At 34.1% G+C, this 25,016-nt stretch overlaps 1 protein-coding gene and 1 long non-coding RNA gene across 3 annotated transcripts; both read left to right on the top strand.

Annotated features, from left to right (window-relative positions):
- The first annotated feature begins 9,259 nt into the window (after positions 1-9,259).
- On the top strand, positions 9,260-10,435 carry LOC144545384 (uncharacterized). Its single transcript, XR_013508486.1, has 2 exons — positions 9,260-9,561; positions 10,239-10,435. It is a non-coding gene; the product is annotated as an uncharacterized LOC144545384 (long non-coding RNA).
- An 11,416-nt stretch (positions 10,436-21,851) lies between these two features.
- On the top strand, positions 21,852-24,288 carry LOC144544945 (cysteine-rich receptor-like protein kinase 10). 2 transcript variants are annotated; one of them, XM_078293505.1, is made up of 6 exons: positions 21,852-22,313; positions 22,486-22,619; positions 22,728-22,938; positions 23,219-23,462; positions 23,565-23,719; positions 23,902-24,069. In XM_078293505.1, exons 1-6 carry the CDS (start codon positions 22,184-22,186, stop codon positions 23,919-23,921), a joined length of 894 nt encoding a protein of 297 aa, XP_078149631.1. In that variant the 5' UTR covers positions 21,852-22,183; the 3' UTR covers positions 23,922-24,069. The 2 variants fall into 2 exon arrangements, with proteins under 2 accessions (XP_078149631.1, XP_078149630.1); XM_078293504.1 differs by having other exon boundaries at positions 21,853-22,313; positions 23,565-23,715; positions 23,902-24,288.
- Positions 24,289-25,016: the final 728 nt, after the last annotated feature.

The raw sequence follows: 25,016 nt of genomic DNA, 5'->3' as shown, positions 1-25,016 counted from the left end.
ATAAATCTTCTACACCAGCTTTCAAGGCAACAAATTTTTTTCTGGTTTGAGTGTAAGTGAAAAGTTTCTATTTTTCTCCATTTTCACTACCACCATCAATTATTTTTTTTTCTCAACTTTGTCATAAATTTTTCACCATTCACTCTCAAAGTGATGCTCATGTTCAATTAATTGCCCAACACTTAGTAAAATTTATTGCCCAACACTTAGTAAATTTTGTGCTAAATCTGGGACAAACAACACATCATGAATTAACATTTTACATTTCTTTGAAGCAATGGCAATCGTGCCTTTTCCCTTCTACTTACAACCACACCATTACCCATTATAATTTGAGTAGTGGCGGTCGTGTCAAGCTTGCAAAATATTGACTCGTCTCCAATCATATGATTGCTACATCCGCTATCAACATACCACACATCTTCCTTTCTTTCAACTACCGATTGGCATGCATAAAATGTGCTTTCAACACCCTCTTTATCACTATTTTCCTCTGTATAATTTGCATTCTCTTTATTTTGAACCTACAATTTTTCTCAACATGGCTAAATTTTTTGCAATAATAACATTGAGGCTTTTCCTTATTCCAACAATTATTTTCTACATGACCCGGTTTCTTACAAAAATTGAAAGTTCGAGTTTCTCCACTTTTATAACCATGGAACGTATCCTCTTTGGTAACATTTTGGCTAGATGACTCTTTTAAATTAATCTTTGATTGGAGAGCACTTTCTAGAGAAGAGTCATTAGGTCTATTTAACCTTTGTTCATGGATTTCAAGAGAACCCATTAGGTCTTGTGCACTAAGAGTAGATAGATGTTTGGTTTCTTCAATAGTGGTCGCAATATAATTAAACTTGGGAGAGAGACTAATCAAAATTTTCTTACAAACTGATTTATCAGTTAAATTTTCACCCAATTTTTTAGTTTGATTCACCAACTCAATCACCTTAGAAAAATACTCTTTTAAAGTATCTTTCTCTTTCATTTGTAAATTCTAAAAATCTTCCTTAAGAGTTGAAAGTTGTACAGCTCTAACCTTTTCGGTACCTTGAAACTCATTTTGCAAAATCTGCCATGCTTCTTTTGAACTTGTTGCGCCGATTGTTCTTGGAAAAATCTTGCCGGTGATGGCTTGTTGAATCAAATAGAGAGCCTTCGCATCTTTCTTCTTATTCTCCTTTTTCTCCTCCGACATCTCAATATTTTCTTTTCCCTTTTCATCTTTTTTCTCTTCACATCCTTCTTCCACTATCTCCCACAAATCTTGTGAGATCAAAAGAGTTTTCATCTTTATACTCCAATAGTCATCAAAAATGAGTTGTGCACCTTGCATAGCCATTGCGTTCTCAATTTTTTTTGAGTGAGTCTATTGTACTATGCATATTACGATTTGGCACCGTGCTACGGCTCTATATTCGAGTTTTCAAATCCTAACGGTCGATACGAACCGTTCATCTTGTTCTTCATATTAATATGTGTTTGGAGACCAAATTTTACATTTTTTTAAATTTTTTTACTATTTTTTTAGATTTATTGAAAATCACTGTTTTTGGATGGTCCATAATTTTCAGATCAAGTGATTTTCTAAATATCTAAAAAAATAGTAAAATTTGGTCTTCAAACACATATTAATATGGAGAACAAGATGAACAGTTCGGATAGACTGTTAGGATTTGAAAACTCGAATATAGAGCCGTAGCATAGTAACAACCCGTGATATGCATAGTACCATAGACTCACTCATTTTTTTTCCACACTTCTAGTAGAGAAACTTCACTTGAACTCTCACACAACCTATGCTCTGATACCACTTATGTTGGCCTATTCATGGCCTTTTGTTATTTTGTTTTATATTTTATATTTAGTGGAAGAGAGAAATAGAAAAGAGAAGAACTCTTATGCAGAAATTTTTTTCTATTATTTTGAGATACTCTTACAAATGATATACTTCCTATTTGTAGGCCATATGGTGACCTTTTACAAACTCAAGAGCATAAATATAATTAAACACAACACAAATACTAAGTGCATGAATTGCACTCTCCAACATGATCCTTGAAAACATAATCAATTAATCTATCTGGAAATCTCAAATACTTTAATCTAACCATTTTACTAATTGACCCATTTAATTTTTTTTTCTTTTACCAAAAACATTAATTTCATCAAGGTGGTGGGAATTAAAGTCCACCATTGGAGCCCAAATCAGCAATATTTTTTTTGGTAGTATAGAGAAATTGAAGTTTCAAATTTTGATCTGTCAATTTCCGTTTATTTGAGATTAAAAAAATTACAAAGAAAGGGTCGGACAAAAAAATATTTATTTTAGTGCCTTTTTGTTTCAATAATTATTTGAAAGCTGATAACAGTACCTGTGCTACAGTATTCATACTTTATCCGCATTATGACTACCATAACTATCTGAGGGGGCCACAAAAACTTGAGCACTGAATTATTTTTCTAAAGTATTAATACCTATGCAATAAGTTGAATAATTTTTACATAAATAATTGTCTCCTCAACTAAATCTCTCAAACGTACCCATACTATAAATACATGTGGGGGACCACTCCAAACTACATTGGGGATCATACACTTTTTGGATGTGTGTTTTTTCTCTGTTCAATCTCGTCCATATTTCTGACATCAGCGAATCTAAAACCACGAACGTTTTCTACGCAATTTTCTCTTTCAAATGAGATCCATGATGACCGACTTTCGGACTCTCGTCACACAAGTATTTATACCTATACATGCAATTATTTTTTACATATGACACTACAAGTATTTATATCTCTGTATTGAATTTTTATACCTATGTGATCAACTATTTTTGTTAGAAGAAGGTTGATGCGGTGATATGAGGTTCCTACTACTTCATTAGATGAAAGTTGACGCGGGGACGATTGGAGTCCTAGAAAAGAGATAATCTTAACAAGTTATGCATCAAAGTATTAATATCTTATTTTTGAAGTATTTATATCTATATGTGGAAAAACGAGTGCACAGATTGAAAAATGGAGACCATATAATAAGTGGGGACCATAGAAGAAGAGTGCTACAGGAATTTTGAAATAGATTTTTAGAGTAATATAATATTTTTTTAGTTGGAATCATATAGTATCTTTTTAGAGTAATAATTAGTGGAGACCATAATATATAATTTCTCTAAATGAGTGCGGAGATTTTGAGAGTATGAAAGTGAGGATACTTAAATAATTGTTCTAATTATTTTGATTATTCGTCATATCGAAAATGAACTTGTAGTACTAAATGATCTCACGATGATATCAAAATTGAACTTATTTTATATAACTCGCACAGCATTGAAGGCCAAATTTGCATATTCAACAAATAAATCACGAACTATTGAATTTTCACAGTGACTTTGAATGTTATAATTCACATTATCTGTACTACATGCTATAATAAACCTTATTTTGATCTTATAATAAGCCATCTTTTGTACTATATTCTATGTTTTAATTGGACGTGATGAAGGTCACGACTGAAGCATAATTGGTGATGGTAATATTTAAAAATTAATTGGAACTAAGCGCGGTCCAGTTGAGTCGTAAAACATCTTCTAATCCAATAATGTCGTTGACTTTTTAGCATGGATCCTCTGCAGTAATGTCTATATAATATTAATATACTTTAATAGTTTGGAAGCTTGGCCGAACATTATGTACATCCGTTGGTATTTATTAATCCTACCAATTAATCGCAACTCTTCAAATTGGTAAATGTCCATATTAATTAATTAAAACCTTGATTCGAGTCGTTTCCTTACTATTCTCATATTTGCAAAGGTTAAAAATGTAAGAAGGAATGTAATTGGATATTGGTGCGTAGCATGTGTTTGGGAACAATTCCAATTTCAAGCTTTGACAAGTCGAAGACAGATTAGACGAAAGTGAAAATACAAGAAAAGAAAATGCTATAACAGGTTTGGATCAACTTGTTCAAAAATATTATAAACAATAATAATAACGAAATACAATCAGAATTAGTAACAACAGTGATACCTGTATTTTTTTTTATTTTGAAAAACTGATAGTGTCTATCAGTATAATACCTGTAAAATATATAAAAACAGACGGTTGTGACAATTTATTGAATATAATAGTTGTTCTAATAGAGGAGGGTACGGATGAGTTAGGCTAATATGACATTGGTGTTATTTCAAACTAAATAACACCACATCTTAAACCCTTAGATCTGTTTTAATATTCGTACAAAATAAAGTGCTTGAACAGTAAAAGCAGATTGTACGAATATTAAAGCAGATCTAAGGGTTTAAGATATGGTGTTATTTAGTTTGAAATAACACCAATGTCATATTAGCCTAACTCGGGTACGGATACCTTTATTTTTGTGCCACCATCACGCCTCTACTTTTTATTTTATTTTTAAATTTTTTAAAATATTTATATATCAAAATAAAACCGTTAGATGTGATCTATTCTATATTTACATAAAATTATACTTTTTGGCTTTTGTTTTTAAAAAATTGACGATCATAATTTATCTATATCAATGTATTTTTGCGAACTCTTGGTATCTATTAAAAAAATCAAAATGGTGCAATCTTTTATATGTGTATCATGGATTGTTGTAATATTTATGTTCTAAAAATTCAAAATACCTATTAAAAATTCAAAATATTATATATCAAATATGTATTGTTTTAATATTTATGTTCTAAATTTTAATTTGTTAAAGTTTAGAAAATAGAGGTATCTTGGAAGCAAAAAAATAAAGAAAGGCAATTGAACCACCCTCGTTCTAATATATGCCAATAAATTTAGTTACGAAGCCTTCCAATCTGTCCTACAAGTTTTAATAGCTATTCCCTCAACACATAAATTTAAACGATAACAACGCTCTGGAATTCAGAGTCAAAGGGAAAGAGAACGCTCCCAAGACAGAAATTTTATGTTAAAGAATTCATTATCTTGGCAAAAACGACTTCATCACAATTTGAATGAGCACTTAGATGCCCGATTTCAGCGGTAACGATCCTTTTCTAAACACCTTAATTTGACCAAGAGGATTCGGATCCAAATGTACAGTAATATATATACACACACACCCAAGAAGCTCCGCATACGACTTCTAGAATATGACATAATTAAAACAGCTAGCGTTTTAGTTGGATTCAACTTAAATAGTTGATTCAATTAATCTATCATTTGGTTGACTTCAATAACAACTCATCAAACAATTCAGAGACATTTGTTTAAACTTGTATATGTTTTGAAACGCAAAAAATTATTCCTTGGAAAAAAGTACTACATCATTTAATTTCATCAGATGAATAAGATCTTTAAATTATTTATTAGAAGTGATACTCTATTTGAAAAAAATAAATCAACAAATCAATGAAAAAATAATAAGTTACAAAATTATTTTAGTTGTATATAATTCCATGATGCCGCATTAACATCACTGATGGACATCAAATTTGAGACGGACCAATCAAGTTGTCACAAGACAAAACGTTCAAGAAATAAATGCAAGGATTGGTGCAATCCACTTGAATTGACAACGAAGCATTTTCAAGCAAGGATTTGATATCTCAGATGTACTTTCAAGAGCAAGACAAACAAAACTTGATGAATTTGATTTAGGCCATAGAACACTGCATCACCACTATTTTTTATTAAATGTGATGCAAAGCTTCGAAAATACAATTAGTCGATTTTATTATTTACTTCGTAGTGTGAGGTAATCTATAGGAAACGGTATCGTCAAATGTCATGCAAAAGAGTCATTTTTCAACTCTGCTACATGGCAGAATTATGAGGCGAAACAGTCTCCGCTGCATTCACAGTAGGAGAGGATCCCAACTGGTCAACCTCTTCAATGTCTATTTATGCACTTTGTTAATTCTTCAATCTCAGTTGTCCCTGCTCGGTACTTGGGAAACATTTTTTTCAAAAATGGCTGTCTACCTCCTTAAACTCTTCTCATCCATACTACTAGCAATACTTGTCCATAGCGGAACCACTCATGCTTTGCTTCTGTAAAAATATCATAAAAAACACCAGACTCCCCAAACCTCCCTCCCTTTCTTTATTGATTGTCTTAATTTTTCTGATACAATGTTCTCTTCAAGAACAGCCATATAATACACGGGAATTGTTTGTAAAAACAGAAACAAAGCTAATGGAGATTATTTCCTAATTTGTCTTATCTGCCAAATAGAAAGAAATAACAGAAAAAATATAATGAAATAAAATCTTCAACAAAATAATATATTTCCTAATCTTGTGATTCATGGCCAGCTGTTGTTTCCCAATTCTGCACACGACAACACTCCCCCTCAAGCGGGCACGTACACATCTGTCATGCCTAGCTTGTCAAGTGTGCTCTCAAAAAACTTGCTCGACACCCCTTTTGTAAGTATATCTGCTAGTTGACTTTCAGATTTAACAAACAACAACTTCAGTACCTTCGAGTCAACTTTCTCCTTTATGAAATGTCGATCTACTTCCACATGCTTCGTTCTATCATGTTGAACCGGGTTATGAGACATATCCAGGGCTGCTTTGTTGTCTGAGTATAACTCCATCTCCTCTTGTGGTTCAAAACCAAGTTCACTCACCAATTTTCTTAACCACAATAATTCACATATTCCTTTCGCAATTCCCCGAAATTCAACTTCTGCACTTGAAAGAGCTACTACATTTTGTTTCTTGCTCCTCCATGTAACCAAGTTCCCTCCTATAAAAGTAAAGTACCTTGAGGTGGATCTTCGGTCACTTATGCTACCTGCCCAATCGGCATCTGTATATCCTGCAATCTTCAGGTGTCCATTTTTCCCGAATTGTATCCCCTTTCCAGGTGTTCCTTTCAAGTATCTAATTATACGCATCACAGCCTCTAGATGCTCTTCTTTTGGAGAATGCATGAATTGACTCACAACACTCACAGCATATGCAATATCAGGTCTGGTGTGAGATAAGTAGATCAATTTCCCTACCAATCGTTGGTACCTTTCTTTATTCGTGGGAATCCCATCGGACAGCTCCCCAAGTTTTTGGTTTTGACATACCGGTGTATCAACTGGTTTGCATTCTAACATTCCAATCTCAGATAACAGATCAAGCACATATTTTCTTTGAGACAAAACTATACCTCGCTTGGATCGGACCACTTCAATTCCAAGGAAATACTTCAAGCCCCCAAGATTCTTCATCTCAAACTCTTTGAAGAGTCGATCTTCGAGCTTCTGTATTTCCTCTTGATCATCTCCTGTAATGATCATATCATCTACATAAATAATCAAGACAGTTAGTTTCCCTTGGTTCCTTTTAAAGAATAAAGTGTGATCTGAGTCACTCTGCCTAAAGCCGTATTTCATCATGACACTTCTAAATCTCCCAAACCAGGCTCTTGGAGATTGTTTCAATCCATAAAGTGCCTTCTTCAGTTTACACACCGATCCTTCGTTTTCCAAGCCTTCGTATCCAGGAGGAGGATCCATGTAAATTTCTTCTTCGAGATCTCCATGTAGAAACGCATTTTTTACGTCAAATTGGTGGAGAGGCCAATCCAGGTTAGCTGCAAAAGATAGTAAAACTCGAATAGTATTTAGTTTTGCTACTGGAGAGAAGGTTTCTTGGAAATCTATACCATATGTCTGAGTGTATCCTTTCGCAACTAATCTCGCTTTATACCTCTCTACCTTACCATCAGCACCATATTTCACCGAGAATACCCACTTACATCCGACAGTTTTTTTTTCCTTTTTCTAATTCAACCATCTCCCAAGTATTATTCCTTTTTAAGGCTTCCATTTCTAGTTCCATGACTTTCACCCATCTTTGGTTTCTACGGGCCTCATTTACATTTGTTGGGATTTCAATGGATAACATTTCGTCTGTGAAATTCTTGATTTTTTCTGGTAACTGTTTGGTTGTCACATATTTGGCAATTGGGTATTGTACTTCTTTACTTGTTCCATCCTCTGGAACATACCATTTTGGTGGCTTCCCACGGTTATTTCTTTGGGGCAAAATAAATCCAGAGTCTAGAGAAGTTACCTCAGGATATTCCTCAGGAGTAATTGGATCTTGTGGTACATCTTCTGGCTGTATCACTCTGTCCCGGAGTTCTTCATTTAGATCTATCCATACCCTCAATTCGGGTTGAGATGAAGGTTCACGATTATTGACCCGGTTAGGGTCCTCACTTTCCTTGTCTTCTACAGCCCGAACTGGACTAGATTCACTACTATTTTCAGCTCGAATTGGGCTGTTTTCGCCCCTGTTTTCAGCCAGAACTGGGCTGTTTTCGCCCCTGTTTTCTGCCCTGTTTTCAGCAGCTTCGTTTTCTGTAATTTCAGGAGATTGTGCAACTTGTAACCACGACCATGGTTCCTTCTCTACCATATTCTCCCCCTGAGAAGGATACCGAGGTTCTTGAAAATATCTTTCGGTTTCCACAAATGTTACATCCATGGTTACAAACATTCTTTTAGTAGTCGGATTGTAGCATCTGTATCCCTTTTGATGCGCCCCATACCCTACAAAAACGCACCTCATGGCACACGGTTCAATTTTGGTTCGTTGGTTCTTTGGTATGTGAACATATGCAACGCATCCAAAGATTTTTGGAGGAAGGTTAAGGATTGAAGGGATAGTCACGAAGGTGGACAACTTTTTAAGAGGGGTTTCAAACACTACTACAAAAATGGTCATTGTACACTGCACATTGTACACGAATTTGATAATTTTACCTAAAAACCGTGGAGAAATTGTAATTTTTTGGAAGCCCGAAATATCTGTGGGATCTCTACACGGATGTTTATTAAAGAATCAGTGTAGAAAGCCTTGAGAGAGCTACACGGACATTTATTAGGAACTGTACACGGATTGTTATCTAAATAACAGTGTAGAAAGCTTTAAGAGAGCTACACGGATATTTATTAAAGAACCGTGTAGAAAGGTAAGAATTGTACACGGATGTTTGTTTAAATAGCAGTGTAGAAAACTTGAGAGAGCAACACGGACGTTTAATAAAGAGCCGTGTAGAAAGGTGAAAATTGTACACGGTTTTTTGTTTAAATAACAGTATAGAAAGCCTTGAGAGAGCTACACGGATTTTTAAGTAAAAAATCCGTGTAGAAAGGTTATTCTAGGGTTTTGGTTATATAAAAGACCTCCTTCTAGCAGCGCCGTTTTGATCAATTAATACTCTCTCTCTCTCTCCTTCCAGAAGTTTCATTCTGATTTCTGTGAACAAAGAGCTAGGATCTGAGATCTTTGAAGTTAATTTGTATTTCTCCTCTCTATCTTGCTAAGCTTAGTCATGTATATATATATATTTCTCTTTTCTGTTACTAGCTTATTATTGCTTATTTAGGTCAATTATTAATTAATGCATGCATGCTTGATTTGTTAAGATAATGTAAATAATTAGTGTAATGTGGACCATTTTTTGAAAGTGAGAAGTAAAGAAAACGTCTAAGGTCTCCATCATCAGATCTGAGAAAAACCGTTGAAGATCAGTACTAACGCTTCCGCCTAAAGATGTCTGCACTTCAGAACTGTAAGATTTAAATTACTTTGCTATTTTATTTTGAATTTACAGATTATGGATTGCTTGTGTTTTTTTAATTGCAAAACACGTCATGAATTATTAAGACTATCATTTGGTATCAGAGCCATCGTAAATTCATATAAGATGCAATAAATTTTTTTTATGAAATTGATTTTCAATGGTTCGTATAAAAGCTAGACAGATTCAACTAATTTTATATACAAATATTTTCTTATAATTTTGGATGAAAATTTTAAAGGAGAATTTTTATTCCCTATTATGTATGCACATATATGTTGATCAATGGATTCTTATTGGAGATGCAATATGTTGGAGACCTTTAACCAAGAGGCATCATGTCATGGATCACATGGGAGCTCCTTTTTTGATATGTTGGATCTAATACGCCTTAGTTTGTATGAAATTTCGGTCCAAACTAGATCATAACCAAGAGTTTTGGCAATTTGAGCCCAACTTACTGAATTTTGGGCCAAAGCTTGATCATGTGGTTACTAAGTGGTAAGGATATAACTTTTATACAAACATTGTATTGGATCCTAAGGAGTATATGTTATGTTTTATCACATGAGATTGCATGTACAAAAGGCTTTGTATATATATATGTTGCATGAATTGTAATCTTCTACCTTTTCTTGTTACTAACTAATACCAAATTATAATTGTAGTATGGACCAAAGCAAAAGTGTTACACCAAGGAGCAAATTGACGATGTCAGATGTATGTGGACAAGGCAGTTTCAATTTAAATTTTGTAATGCTCAATATGGATTTGTATAATTTTGTATAATTTAGTGTACATAAATTATTTATACTGTTGTATAGTTTTGGAATTATGAGTTTAAAAGACCTCTGTTTAATGTTTCTCTGTTTTGGAATTCTAATTTTAAATGGCTAACAAAATTAGAAGCTAGCCACAAAAAAAAATGGGAAAAAAAGAACAATTCTACATGGACATTTAAATAAAGTCCATGTAGAAAGGTATTTAAACATTAAAAAAAATTGAAAAAAAAAACAATTCTACACGGACATTTAACTAAAGTCCGTGTAGAAAGGTATTTAAACATATAAAAAAAAATAAGAGAGCTACACGGACATTTAGCCAAATATCTGTGTAGAAAGAGTAATTGTACACGGACATTTAGCTAAATGTCCGTGTAGAAAGGTATTTAAACATATAAAAAAAAATAAGAGAGCTACACGGACATTTAGCTAAATGTCCGTGTAGAAAGAGTAATTGTACACGGACATTTAGCTAAATGTCCGTGTAGAAAGGTATTTAAACATATAAAAAAATAAGAGAGCTACACGGACATTTAGCTAAATATCCGTGTAGAAAGAGTAATTGTACATGGACATTTAGCTAAATGTCCGCGTAGAAAGAGTAATCATACACGGCTGTTTATGTAAATATCTGTGTAGCTCGGTTATTTTGAGAGCGACGCTGGCAAGCGTTTGTACACGGTTGTTTATGTAATAATCCGTGTAGCTCTCGATAATCGCACACGGGTAAATATCCGTGTGTAAATATTCATGGATTTCTAAACCCTCACATTCCACACGGTAAGAAATCCGTGTAGCTCTCCTATTTATGTCCGTGTACAATCACTTATTCTGTAGTAGTGAAAGTTTATTATTTTGGAGGGCATTCTATTAATTAGGTAGATGGCAGTTGTTATAGCACAATCCCAATAAACTTTCGGCATATTATACTCAAATAATAAGGATCTAGCAACCTCAAGTATGTGTCTATTTTTCCTTTCCGCAACCCCATTTTGTTGCGGAGTTCCCACACATGAAGTCTCATGAATAATCCCTTTACACATGAAGAAATCCTTTAATTTATTATTAATAAATTCTCCACCATTATCGCTTCTTAAATATTTAATTCCCTTACCAAATTGTTTTTCTACCATATTATAAAATCCCTTAAAGATATTTGCAACCTCATCTTTCCCTTTCATCAAATAAATCCAAGTCATGCGAGTACAGTCATCAATGAACAAAACAAACCATTTATAACCAAGGATTGAGTTTATCGGGGATGGCCCCCACACATCAGAATGAACTAAGTCAAATAAAGAATTATTCCGACTAGTACTAATAGGGTATGACACACGATGACTTTTAGCCTTAATACATATTTCACATTCAAACACAGATATATCTAAATCTGAAAAGAAATTTGGCATAAGTTTTCGCATATACCCAAATGATGGGTGTCCCAACCTTCTATGCCATCTCCAAATTTTTTCTTCACGGTTTGTAGATATGCTCTTTGTTAGATTCACGCTCCCATCCTTCCAATCATCCAAGTGATACAGCCTTCCTCTTTTAGTACCACGCCCAATTATCTCCTTCATCATAATATCCTGAAAAATGCAAAAATGTGGATACATAAGTACTACACAATTTAGATCTTCTGCCAGTTGTCCCACGGAGATCAGTTTAGTAGACAGAGCGGGAACCACGAGAGTATTGGACAATGTTAGAGACGGAGAGACATTCACATCTCCCGCACCTGTAACAACGCATTTACCTCCACTTGCATTAAAAATTGTATTCCTTCTAGGTTTTCCCTTTCCTACTACATCTTGGTCAGAAAAGGTCATATGGTCTGTGGCCCCCGAATCTATTACCCAAGCACTAGATTTATGTTTATGAAAATCATACGACAAAATTGCCATACCTGCTGGTTCAGTTTTCACATCTGACTCACCCGATGGAAATACGCAGTAATTTTCAGAAACAGCCACAGCAGCCCTTGCTTTTCCCGATTCTTGCCTCTTTTTTTTTAGCTCTTTCCACCATTCTGGATAGCCGTGAAGCTTGAAGCAAGTGTCTTTTGTATGTTTGGGATTTCCACAATGAGTACACCCAATACCCATGGCAGGTTGAGTCTGGTTTCGGTTCCCATTTGAACTAAACTTAGTGCTGGAATTTAGATTGTAAGAGCTGGAATTTTTTACCTCATGTGGTGCAGAAATTTTTGAGATCATTGCCATAGAATCCGGCACAATTTGACCCTTACCCAACATCACAGATTGCCTCACATCTTCTCGCCGTACTCGAGCATAGGCTTGCTCTACCGTCGGCAAGGGAGTCATTTGAAGCACATCCGCCAGCACCCCATCAAGTCTGTCATCAAGTCCATCGAGAAAGGTGTAGACACGATCCTCCTGCACCACCTGATTGTATTTCTCGATGTCCTCCTTGCACTTCATTGGATTTGGTCGTCGAAAATCTATCTCCCGCCATAGAGCTTGCAATGAATTGTAGTATTCTTGATAAGCCAAAATTGTATCTATTTAAACCTAGGGTTAGATATGTAAATTAAGCCAAGTTTTGGTTAAATTAGTTTAAATTAGGTTTAATTAGGTTAGAAATGTCCAAAAGTTCAAGTTACTGCCCTAGTTATGTTTGTTCTACAGGTAATCAAGTTTATGGAGCTTAACGACTCAAAACAGGTGAGTTAGCACGAAGAAATGAGCTTCTGCCAACATTTATTGCGGCCCGGAATGGAGTTATTGCGGCCCGCAACCAAACAAGTCAGAGCCCCTTTTATTCCAGCAAAGTTATTGCGGCCCGCAATAAAGTTATTGCGGTCCGCAATACACTGTAGCAGTCAGCCAAAAATTGAGTCTGAACTTAAAACGGCCATAACTTTTGACTCGTAACTCCGATTTAGGATTGCGACCACTTTTTGGAAAGCTAACGAGAAGATCTACAACCTGAGAATATAAAAGGAATGTATTGCGGCCCGCAAGGACTTTTATTGCGGCCCGCAAGGACCTGTTCAGAATTTTTCTGCGCAGTCTGTTAACTGCTACAATACATTGCGGCCCGCAATGGAGGTTATTGCGGCCCGCAATAAACAGTTCCAGAAGCGATTTTTGCTATTTATTGGTTGTTTTTATTTCTGGAAGGATAACTGTTTTAGGGACGAATTTTAGACATTAGAAAGAGAGAAAAGCACAGGAGAATAAGGAGAAAAAGGAGAGACAAAAGAAGGGAGAAGAAGATAGCGAATTCTTCGAGCGGTTACATTGATTTCTTTCTCTTAGAACTCTTTTACTTGTTATTTCTCTTGTGTGTTGCAGCCATGATTGGCTAAGGCTATTTCTAGGGTTGATTAGGGTTAGAACTTGAAACTTATGTCATGGATTAGTTGATTTTATATTATATTTACTTGTTCCTTGGTATGATCTTTTCTTTATATTACTTGTTTGTGATGACTTAAGCGAAATTGCATGAAACCCTAGGATTTGGTATTTACAATTGAGAAATTGAATATTTAGTCCTGACCATAAAGAAAAGAGTATTTGATAGGCTAAGTACCGAGAGGAGACGCTCATCTTATACGGGCTTAACCCGATAGGTTAGAAAATTGTACCAAGTACCGAGAGGTGACGAATAACTTTCTATACCAATTGGGACAGTTAAAGACTTAATAACTTTGGGTTAGTGTAACCAAGTACCGAGAGGTGACATTTATACTAAGTTAAAGACGGTATTAACATAGAAATATCACTTTATACCGATAACATTAGACTGTGCCTTCATATTTATAAGAACAACCTTAATAAATCAATTAATCGTGACATTAGTGGATAGGAACCCTAAGAGACCCTAATTTCTCATTCTTGTTTAAAACCACATTTAAACCTAGAATTTAGTTAATTCAATTTGATCAGCAACAAACCAAACCATCATAGAAAACAAACAAATTCCTTTATTTCCTTTTACTAAATTAAATTAGTTAGGTTAGGTTTAATATTCCGAATTGTCCCTGTGGAGACGATCCCTAAATACTACTTGACAAGGTTGTACACTTGCAACCGAATTGAGGGTAAATTAGGATTTATTACTTGTGTAGTAGTAAAAATCACATCAAGTTTTTGGCGCCGTTGCCGGGGACAACGGAGAATTTTATTTCAGACCTAAGTAATTTAGTTAGTAATTGTTTTTAGTTTTCTTTTGCTTTCTTTTTCTCTCATTTTTTTAGGTTGAAATCTGCAGACGGATACAAGTTGGTGGATGACATGGCTCTCAACCAAAGCCAATGGCACAACCCTAGGGAGACACCGATCATCATGCAGCGGGGAATGAAGGAGGTGAATTCGAACCCAAACTTGGCTGCAGAAATCGCCGCTTTAAATCGAAAAATTGATCAACTGAGCGTAAATGCGGTAAACAATTCCTTTCCTCTTCCTTGTTCAATTTGTGGTGGTACCGACCATCTAGCAATTAATTGTGGTGTAGGTAATTGGGGTAGTTTTGAGGAAGTTAATGCAATTAACCAAGGTAATTTTACACCAAATAACAATCCTTACTCCAATACTTATAACCCCGGTTGGCGAAATCATCCAAACTTTTCGTGGAGACAAAATGACCAACCAACCCAAGGTAACCAAAATAACCAAGGTAATTCAAACTTTAATAGACCAAATCAAGGTTATGGTAACCAAGGGTATAGTTCTAATGCACAACCAAAATCCAATCTTGAATTGATGATGGAGGCATTCATGACAAGTCAAAACCAAAAGTTTGATGAATTGACCAAAAAGGTAGACATGTTGGCAACCCAAAATAAAATGCTTGAAAACCAAGTTGCACAACAAGCTACACAATTCTCCCGCCAACTAGGCACCCTTCCACCAAAACTTGATAACAATCCCAGGGATGTCAAGGCAGTTAGGTACGTGCTTCGCAGCGGTATGCAATATGAGGATCCACCCATGCCAACGGATGACTATGTGCAGCCGCAAGGTGAAGAGACACGAAGCAATGATGAGCACATCTCCACACATGAGGATTCCGCCTCAAAGGAAGCTACACCAATTGTACCAAGCGACCCTGCCAAGCAAGCAAAACCATCTCAAGATGAGCCGCCAAAGGTAAGTGCACAGGTACCTCTCTACATTCCTCCTCACAAATTTGCACATTTTCCTGGTAGGCTTAAGAATGAGAAAACCGACAAGGCACGAGAATCCAACAAGATCAACCCATCTTGGTACTCGAAGAAAAAATACATTAATTTGATAAGAAATTACAAGAAAAGGAGAAAGAAGAAGAAGGTCAAACCCCGACCTAAAACCAAGCGCTTCTTGGGAGGCAACCCAAGTCCTTCTCGTTCCTTCCCTCTACTTGAACCGCCATCTCTCCGCCTTTATGACGGTTCTTCACACAACTTAATCTTTCATATTTCTTTCTATTTACTTTTCAGTTTTAGATTAAAGCATTGGGGACAATACTTGTATCTTTGCATGCATGTTTATTTTTATTTTTATTTTATTTTATTTTATTTATTTATTTTTTTTTCTTTATTTTTTTCTTTTGTTTTTTTTTATTTTTTTTTATTTTTTATTTTTTTTTATTTATTTTTTTTTCTTCTTCTTTTTTTTTTATTTTTTTTTATTTTTTTTTTTTGTGCTTTTTTTTTTTGATTTATTTATTTTTGATTTATTTTTTTTTTTTTTCATTTTTTTTTTTATTTTTTTTCATTTTTTATTTTATTTTATTTATTTTATTTTTTTTTTGTTTTTTCTTTTTTTTCTTTTGTTTTATTTTATTTTTTTTTATTTTTTTATTTTTTTTATTTTTTTTTGTTTTTTTTTGTTTTTATTTTTTTTTGTTTTTTTTATTTTTTTTCTTTATTTATTTATTTTTATTTTATTTTTTTCTTTTTTTATTTTTATTTTTTTCTTTTATTTTATTTTTTTTTTGTTTTTTTTTTGTTTTTTTTTTTTTATAATATTTTTTTTTGCTTCTTTTTTTATTTTTATTTTATCTATTTTATGTTTATTTTTATTTTTTTTTTCACCAAATTTTAGGATTTATAACCCTGTTTTTACTTGACCATGAATAGGATTTATGATTTTAAACTTAAATGATTGAAATTGCGAATTTGTCAAGATGTTTTACGAGGTTATGAAAAATAGAGTCTTGCATAATTGGACTTAATTGTTTGAAAATGTATAAAGTATAAAATCATGTTAAAATTTTTGTTTTAAAAAATTGGCAAAAATAAAACCCTTGAAATTTTAACAAGTTTTTGTAATACCCTTGGAATAATTTGAAATAACCACATACTTTGGCGAAAAACTTTGTGGAAATAAAGGTTTAAGAAATTTGGAAATTTAGGGATTTAAATTTATTTTTTTGAAAATGCAACTTGTTTGGGAAAAACGAATTTAGAAAGATCGGGATATCCATAGGTATGATTTAATGCCTAAGGATGTGTGTATTCATGATATTTTGTAAAAATGTTGAAAAATAGTCATTGAAAATTTTTAGAAAAGAAAGACTTCGTTTGCTTATGTTACGGCGACATGACGTACTTATAGCAATGAGTCATAGACACTTTGCTCCGCTAGTTTGCCCGATAAAGTGACCGGGTTTGCACTAACCATGTAGGTTCGTGTCATGGAAGGGTTGAACCAAGAGCATGCGAATGCACTTTTGAATTAAAACGGTTGGGTATGGATTAGCTACCTATAACTAGCCGGTTTTGTTCTAAGGATAAAGATTTATAGTGTCAACAAAAGAAAAATAAAATTTTGCATATATCAACACACGAAATCCGCGACTTTCTAACCTAAGTTTGATTCAAGCTTGGGGGATTTTTAAAAAGAATTTTCGCAAATAGGAATGCATTTTTTGTAACAAATTTAGATATCCGAAGTTTACAAATTCTAAATCTTTAGGGAAATAAAAGTTAGAGTAATTGAATTGTGGGGTGAAGCATGATTAGCCAAGGGTTGCACTTTAAATTTGTACAAAATTTACGTTGAGATTTTTAAATTTTGGCAAGATCATACAAATTTTTCGATTGAAAAACATACTTGATATAGGGTTAAATTAGAGTTCCAAGTTTAGATGTTGCTTGAGTGCAAGCAATGTTCAAGCTTGGGGGAATTTGATAAGCCAAAATTGTATCTATTTAAACCTAGGGTTAGATATGTAAATTAAGCCAAGTTTTGGTTAAATTAGTTTAAATTAGGTTTAATTAGGTTAGAAATGTCCAAAAGTTCAAGTTACTGCCCTAGTTATGTTTGTTCTACAGGTAATCGAGTTTATGGAGCTTAACGACTCAAAACAGGTGAGTTAGCACGAAGAAATGAGCTTCTGCCAACATTTATTGCGGCCCGGAATGGAGTTATTGCGGCCCGCAACCAAACAAGTCAGAGCCCCTTTTATTCCAGCAAAGTTATTGCGGCCCGCAATAAAGTTATTGCGGTCCGTAATACACTATAGCAGTCAGCCAAAAATTGAGTCTGAACTTAAAACGGCCATAACTTTTGACTCGTAACTCCGATTTAGGATTGCGACCACTTTTTGGAAAGCTAACGAGAAGATCTACAACCTGAGAATATAAAAGGAATGTATTGCGGCCCGCAAGGACTTTTATTGCGGCCCGCAAGGACCTGTTCAGAATTTTTCTGCGCAGTCTGTTAACTGCTACAGTACATTGCGGCCCGCAATGGAGGTTATTGCGGCCCGCAATAAACAGTTCCAGAAGCGATTTTTGCTATTTATTGGTTGTTTTTATTTCTGGAAGGATAACTGTTTTAGGGACGAATTTTAGACATTAGAAAGAGAGAAAAACACAGGAGAATAAGGAGAAAAAGGAGAGACAAAAGAAGGGAGAAGAAGATAGCGAATTCTTCGAGCGGTTACATTGATTTCTTTCTCTTAGAACTCTTTTACTTGTTATTTCTCTTGTGTGCTGCAGCCATGATTGACTAAGGCTATTTCTAGGGTTGATTAGGGTTAGAACTTGAAACTTATGTCATGGATTAGTTGATTTTATATTATATTTACTTGTTCCTTGGTATGATCTTTTCTTTATATTACTTGTTTGTGATGACTTAAGCGAAATTGCATGAAACCCTAGGATTCAGTATTTACAATTGAGAAATTGAATATTTAGTCCTGACCATAAAGAAAAGAGTATTTGATAGGCTAAGTACCGAGAGGAGACGCTCATCTTATACGGGCTTAACCCGATAGGTTAGAAAATTGTACCAAGTACCGAGAGGTGACGAATAACTTTCTATACCAATTGGGACAGTTAAAGACTTAATAACTTTGGGTTAGTGTAACCAAGTACCGAGAGGTGACATTTATACTAATTTAAAGACGGTATTAACATAGAAATATCACTTTATACCGATAACATTAGACTGTGCCTTCATATTTATAAGAACAACCTTAATAAATCAATTAATCGTGGCATTAGTGGATAGGAACCCTAAGAGACCCTAATTTCTCATTCTTGTTTAAAACCACATTTAGACCTAGAATTTAGTTAATTCAATTTGATCAGCAACAAACCAAACCATCATAGAAAACAAACAAATTCCTTTATTTCCTTTTACTAAATTAAATTAGTTAGGTTAGGTTTAATATTCCGAATTGTCCCTGTGGAGACGATCCCTAAATACTACTTGACAAGGTTGTACACTTGCAACCGAATTGAGGGTAAATTAGGATTTATTACTTGTGTAGTAGTAAAAATCACATCAATTCTCCAACTTGCCCACCCGATTGTTTCAGCCGGGATACCCTTTTCTTCAAGTCGTAAACTTGTGATGCATCACTGCCATCAAAAAATGTGGTAGCAATGGCGTCCCACACTTCTTTTGCTGTTGGAAAACGAATAAAATTTCCGATTAGATTTGGTGCTAGAGAATTGATAATCCAACCTTTTACAATCGAATCATCGATCTTCCACTTGTGGTGTGCCGGATTGCCTTCAGGTGGTTGTGACCGATCGCCGTTCAAGTGCCCCAACTTGTCTTTGCTGAGTACAAACATCTCTACTACTTGCGACCACAACCCGAAATTAGTTCCATCGAGTTTGATCGTGATCGGTGCAGCAGACCCTTCAAATTGTGGAGTTGGTACTACCTGATTCTTGGCTATGAGGAGTTGTGCCAGTTTCTCAAGGAGTGCATCGGTCCCACTTTGATCTCCTGATCCTGTCACGCTTTCGTCAGCTTCAGACATGACAGTACTCTGTTTGATCTATTGGTATAATCACTGCTCTGATACCATGTAAAAATATCATAAAAAACACCAGACTCCCCAAACCTCCCTCCCTTTCTTTATTGATTGTCTTAATTTTTCTGATACAATGTTCTCTTCAAGAACAGCCATATAATACACGGGAATTGTTTGTAAAAACAGAAACAAAGCTAATGGAGATTATTTCCTAATTTGTCTTATCTGCCAAATAGAAAGAAATAACAGAAAAAATATAATGAAATAAAATCTTCAACAAAATAATATATTTCCTAATCTTGTGATTCATGGCCAGCTGTTGTTTCCCAATTCTGCACACGACAACAGCTTCAACCGGGGATTGCTCTGACAACAAAGTCTTCAGTTCCTGGTAACGAATAATCAACTTTCTTACACATATATAAAGGATTTGGGTCTCTTTATGAACATATTTTTCTTCTAGTATGTTGCAACTCATTATTTGCAAACTAATTGCTGAAACAAATGCATCATCTAATATGATGGCCTTAGGGTATGAAAGTGTGTCAAGGTCTGTTAGATTCAATGGGCTGTTGCAGTGTACAAGGGATTTAAATCATCAGGTGTGCTCCAAATGTTTGAGTACATTGATTAAAACCCTAGAATTCCATCTTGGTATTCATATAGTTTAAGTGTGGGGTTTTTTTGGGTTTTCATGTTTTGGGTATTACAATATAGGAACGTAAGGCCAAATACATTTATTATTCATCTGACTTGAGTGCCTCCATTTAATCAAAGAAATTAACGGTAGGAACGTAAACCCAAATATATTGACAGTTCCATGAATTAATAAAAGAAGAAAGTCACTTGCGTTCAAATCAGTTTACCTGATTTCTAGCAATTCATAAGAGTATTCTGGATCTACAATCTGCCCGAAGTTCTGCTCCTGCCCAAAATAAAGCAATTCATGTTTTAAGAGATGAACTTTGTTTGTACTATTATTATTATTTTGTTATATTCTTTTGTCGCAGACCTACAATCTGCCCGAAGTCCTGCTCCTGCCCAAAATAAAGCAATTGTTGTTTTAAGAGATGAACTTTCTTTGAATTATTATTATTATTTTGTTATATTCTTTTGTCGCAGACCTACAATCTGCCCAAAGTCCTGCTCCTGCTCCTTTTGGGCCCGCACCAAGAAGCGTACCTGTACCAGGTCCAAATCCTGTTGCTCTATCTGCTGGCTTGTTCCCCAGACAGTAATTATACCTAAAAAATGGAAAGAATTTCATTATCAAACTTTATTTGGTACAGGATTTTAATGTGAGGTCTAGGATCGACAAAAACATTCAGACTCCTAAGGTTAAACCCAGAAGTGCAATGTATTCCTTAGAATTTTACAATCCACACACTAGTTACTATTTTAGCTCAGTGTAAAGGGTTTTGGTCTACCTGTTTTCCCTTTTTTTTTCTGCTCAAAAAATTTACAAAGACATGAAACATATCGTATTTTTTTTTTCATTTTCTTTACAATTTGATGTGGGTGGATTGCAGGAAAAAGAATTTTTAAATTGTTTTTTTTTTATCTTTACCTTGTGTCATTAGGTAAATTAGGGAAATAGTCAACTGAAATAATGTAGATTATTAAATCAAATGCAAACACAGCAACATACATCATATTTAATTATTGCAAAGAAGCTAGAGATATTGTTGTTAAAATAAATGGTGATAACAAAAACTTTCTTTAGGTGGAAAAACAGAATAACAAACAAACTTCTTTCTATTATCAACTTTTAATATTCTCTTAAATAACAACAAAATACTGCTTTTTTATAATCCTAAATATCACAAGGAAAAAAGCTCTAGAAATTCTTACAACATTTACACACAAAAAAAAAAAAATTCGGAACAGCTAGCACAGTAAATTCTGACATCCCTTTACTAAAATGACCATAATTCTCTATAGGGGACTCCAAATTAAAAGACTTAAAAACTCCACCATATTAAAATAAACTTGAAGAGCTTTAAATCCATATTTTATTTGTCCCAATTGGACCACGTTTTGACTTTTCAAACCCTTCTATCAATCTGCTTTAGTTTTTGCCAACTGTAGAATCAGATGAGTCAAGTTTAATTCCTTCGTTATTTTCAACAATTGTCTGTCTTGTCATGCACTGCTAAACCAAAAACTGGTGATTTAAAATCGTACATATTGTTTTTCATGTATTAATTTCATCAGAATCTTTTGAAATGAAAAATCATATATTAACCAGGCTTTTGATATGGTTTATTTCATACTTTAAAATAATAAGAATTTTCCTTTGGCTTTTTTCATAGATTGGTTTAGGTAAATAAATATTAATTAGCTTGATTATGATGTTATCCTTTCTGTTCAGTTTATATGTACAATTATTCAGTTCGGTTTGAACTAAACTGCCTAACCAACACACTTAAAGCAGGTCTATGGTTGCCACATGATTTATGACGTATAAGGGGGTTCAAAAAGGCATTATAGTGGGCTATGCTGGTCGATAGAACAAAATCTTTAAATTGAAAGTATACTTTATGTTGTAGTAAATATTTGTGACCGGAACTGAGATAATTCTGAGAAATTTGATCTGGAGTTCTTCACACATGATTGCAGGTGTTGTTCTAGTAATATTGGTATGTGTCGCAATAGTTGGTGTTGTTGCTAGTATTCTAGTCATAATAAAAATTGGCACTTGGTATAAAAAATGGAGGTCTACATTGCGTAGAACAAATGGTACGTCATATTACAATTGAACTGATTTCAATTTCCATGTGCACAATAATTAAGCACATATCTCGATGACCAAAAGTTCCATTTTTAATTGATACCTGATATTTTATCTTAATAGATCAAAATAGAATGAATTCATCAAACCTATATCATGATTTTCTTGTGATGCTTTCAGTGTTGAAAGTGGAATTTCAAAAATTTGCTGCTTCAGACTTTCTGATTTACGACTTGGCTGCAATCAGAAAGGCTACTGACAATTTCTCTGATGAAAATAAGCTTGGACGAGGCGGTTTTGGACAAGTTTTTAAAGTAAGCCAATTAGAACTTTATATATCTCTACTTTTCAAGCAGTATACAGTACAGTATAAACTACAGTAAGTTGTAGTTTTAAAAACATGACAAGATATTTTTTGTCAGGGAACTCTACCAGATGGTCAAGAAATAGCAGTCAAAAGACTCTCAACAGGTTCCACCCAGGGAGCAACTGAATTTAGGACTGAGGTTGAATTACTTGTGCGACTTAGGCATAACAATTTAGTACAATTGTTGGGATGTTGCATATCCAAGGACGAGAGAATTCTTTGTTACGAATATCAACATAATGGAAGTCTTGATAAGATCCTTTTTGGTAAAGTTTCCATCTGCAGAGATGCTTGGTTTCACAATTATTCCATTCTCATATATTTTAGTTGAATTTTTCTGTCGTGACTTCAATGTTTCCAAACATAATTTGAATGTAAGACTTCGATCCTACTTTGTTAGTCCAATAGAGTACTTTTGCTCCAATTGGCTTGGTTACACAAAGCTCAGGACTTGACATAGAAAACAATCATCAATTTTTTTTTTACTACTATTTTATTTATGGTGTTATTAGTCATATATGTTGATCAGGATTTGTTTTACTTCAGGAACTGACAATATCAAATGCAAGGATTTCGAATGGAGTAGACGTTTCAGGATCATAAAAGGCATTTGCCGCGGTCTACTTTACCTCCATGAGGAATCACCATTGAAAATTGTGCATCGTGATTTGAAAGCCAGTAATATATTGCTTGATAGAGATATGAATCCAAAGATTGCAGATTTCGGCCTTGCAAGGCTCTTTGACAGAGACCAAACGCACACCGTCACTGCTCACTTCGCTGGAACATTGTATGTTTGTTTGTTGTATCATTGCAAATTTTTATATATATATCAATGGAAACTAGCTTTCTTGATTAATTTTCACTTACTTTCTTTATTAATTTAATACAGTGGATATATTGCACCAGAATATAGCATAAGGGGTACATTCTCCGCCAAGTCAGATACATTTAGCTTTGGCATCCTTCTTCTAGAGATTGTATTGGGGAGAAAAAATAGCTCTTTTCCAGGCAGTGAGTACATGTCAGGCCTGATAAATCATGTAAGTAAAAAAAAAAGGTTTATTTTTGTCACATTCTGTGTCTATGCTACCTAAATACAACTTCAGGAAATTTCATAACACTAGAAACTTTGTAATTTAAGGTTGCCCAAAACAAATTTGTTGGGTCATTAATACTGCATATAACTAATATACACAATCTATTTTTTACTGAAACTTCAACTCAAGGTATGGAAGAATTGGAGTGAAGGCAATGTAGTGGAACTAAAAGACCCAACATTGGATCAAGAATGCATAGAAGAGGTAAAGAAGTGCATCCACATATCACTCCTATGCTTACAAGAAAATCCATCAAATAGGCCAAACATGGAAACTGTAGCTAACATGCTCAATAGTACATCGATTGCGAGTCTCCCGCCTTTGCCATCTCCAAGATTTATTTGGGGAGCAGATGTTCCTGCATTTGTTGATGATGAAAATGTTGTTGCCAATTTGAGCAGGGAATACTCCGTTGTTGGAGTAGAAAGTGCAGTGGATAGCTTTCTCTCTAGTTTTAAGCGGAGACCTTGATGTTAACGTAACTGTGTTTGTGCACTTTTTGTAGAATAGATCACTCATTTTATTGTTATCAATCATCTTTTTAACATATGGTAACATGGAAGATCTTTAGTTGTATAAGATAAATTATAAGATTCAAACATTTAGTATATAATTTCTTCATTATGTAAATAGATGTTATCATGCTCAACTACTTACACACAATCATAAAAATAAGTACAACTAATCATATTTAAAGTTTCGATAGCAGAATTAAAAAATCATCAAAAGCAAATCAAAGATCTTAGAAGTCAAAGTCTCTACGTGCAAATCAATCAAATATATTATATACCTTTATCTATAGTAATATGTAGAACAACACTTAAAACGTTCTTCGCAAACTGTCAGAAGAACCGTAAAGCGATTTCTCTTCTATTTTTCTTTCTAAGTAATGACAACTTATTATTTATGAAATATCGATGAAGAGATGATCAACCTTACTGTTAGAATTCATCTTTTTTATGCCTGTCATTAAAACAATCATTCATAGAGGAGATGAATCTCGCATAAGATGGATAAAGGCGCAGCCAGCCATAAGATGCAATTATCTACTATCTACTGTCATACGCACCCTTTAAATCAGTCTGTCATTATGCACCCTTTAAATCAAGCCTATATGAGATAATAGTGTAGAATGAACAGGCCAATTAAATCACGCCATTATCCTCTTTAATTAATTAATTAATGATAATAATATAAAAAGAAGGAGGCGTCTATCAGATGAGTTTGTATCCTTTTATATATAT

This window comes from Carex rostrata, chromosome 27 (genome assembly GCF_964058835.1).
Source record: "Carex rostrata chromosome 27, lpCarRost1.2, whole genome shotgun sequence".
NCBI lineage: Eukaryota > Viridiplantae > Streptophyta > Magnoliopsida > Poales > Cyperaceae > Carex > Carex rostrata.
Note: the sequence above shows the minus strand (reverse complement) of the source record. Positions and strands in the feature narration are given on the sequence as shown.

What these genes read in the sequence shown, in the direction of transcription:
- LOC144544945 (XM_078293504.1), top strand. Translation starts at nt 22,184, where the DNA reads ATGATTGCAGGTGTTGTTCTAGTAATATTGGTATGTGTCGCAATAGTT. An exon ending in TACATTGCGTAGAACAAATG is followed by an intron (nt 22,314 to 22,485) that starts GTACGTCATATT and finishes TGATGCTTTCAG; the next exon opens with TGTTGAAAGTGGAATTTCAA. An exon ending in TGTCAGGCCTGATAAATCAT is followed by an intron (nt 23,716 to 23,901) that starts GTAAGTAAAAAA and finishes CTTCAACTCAAG; the next exon opens with GTATGGAAGAATTGGAGTGA.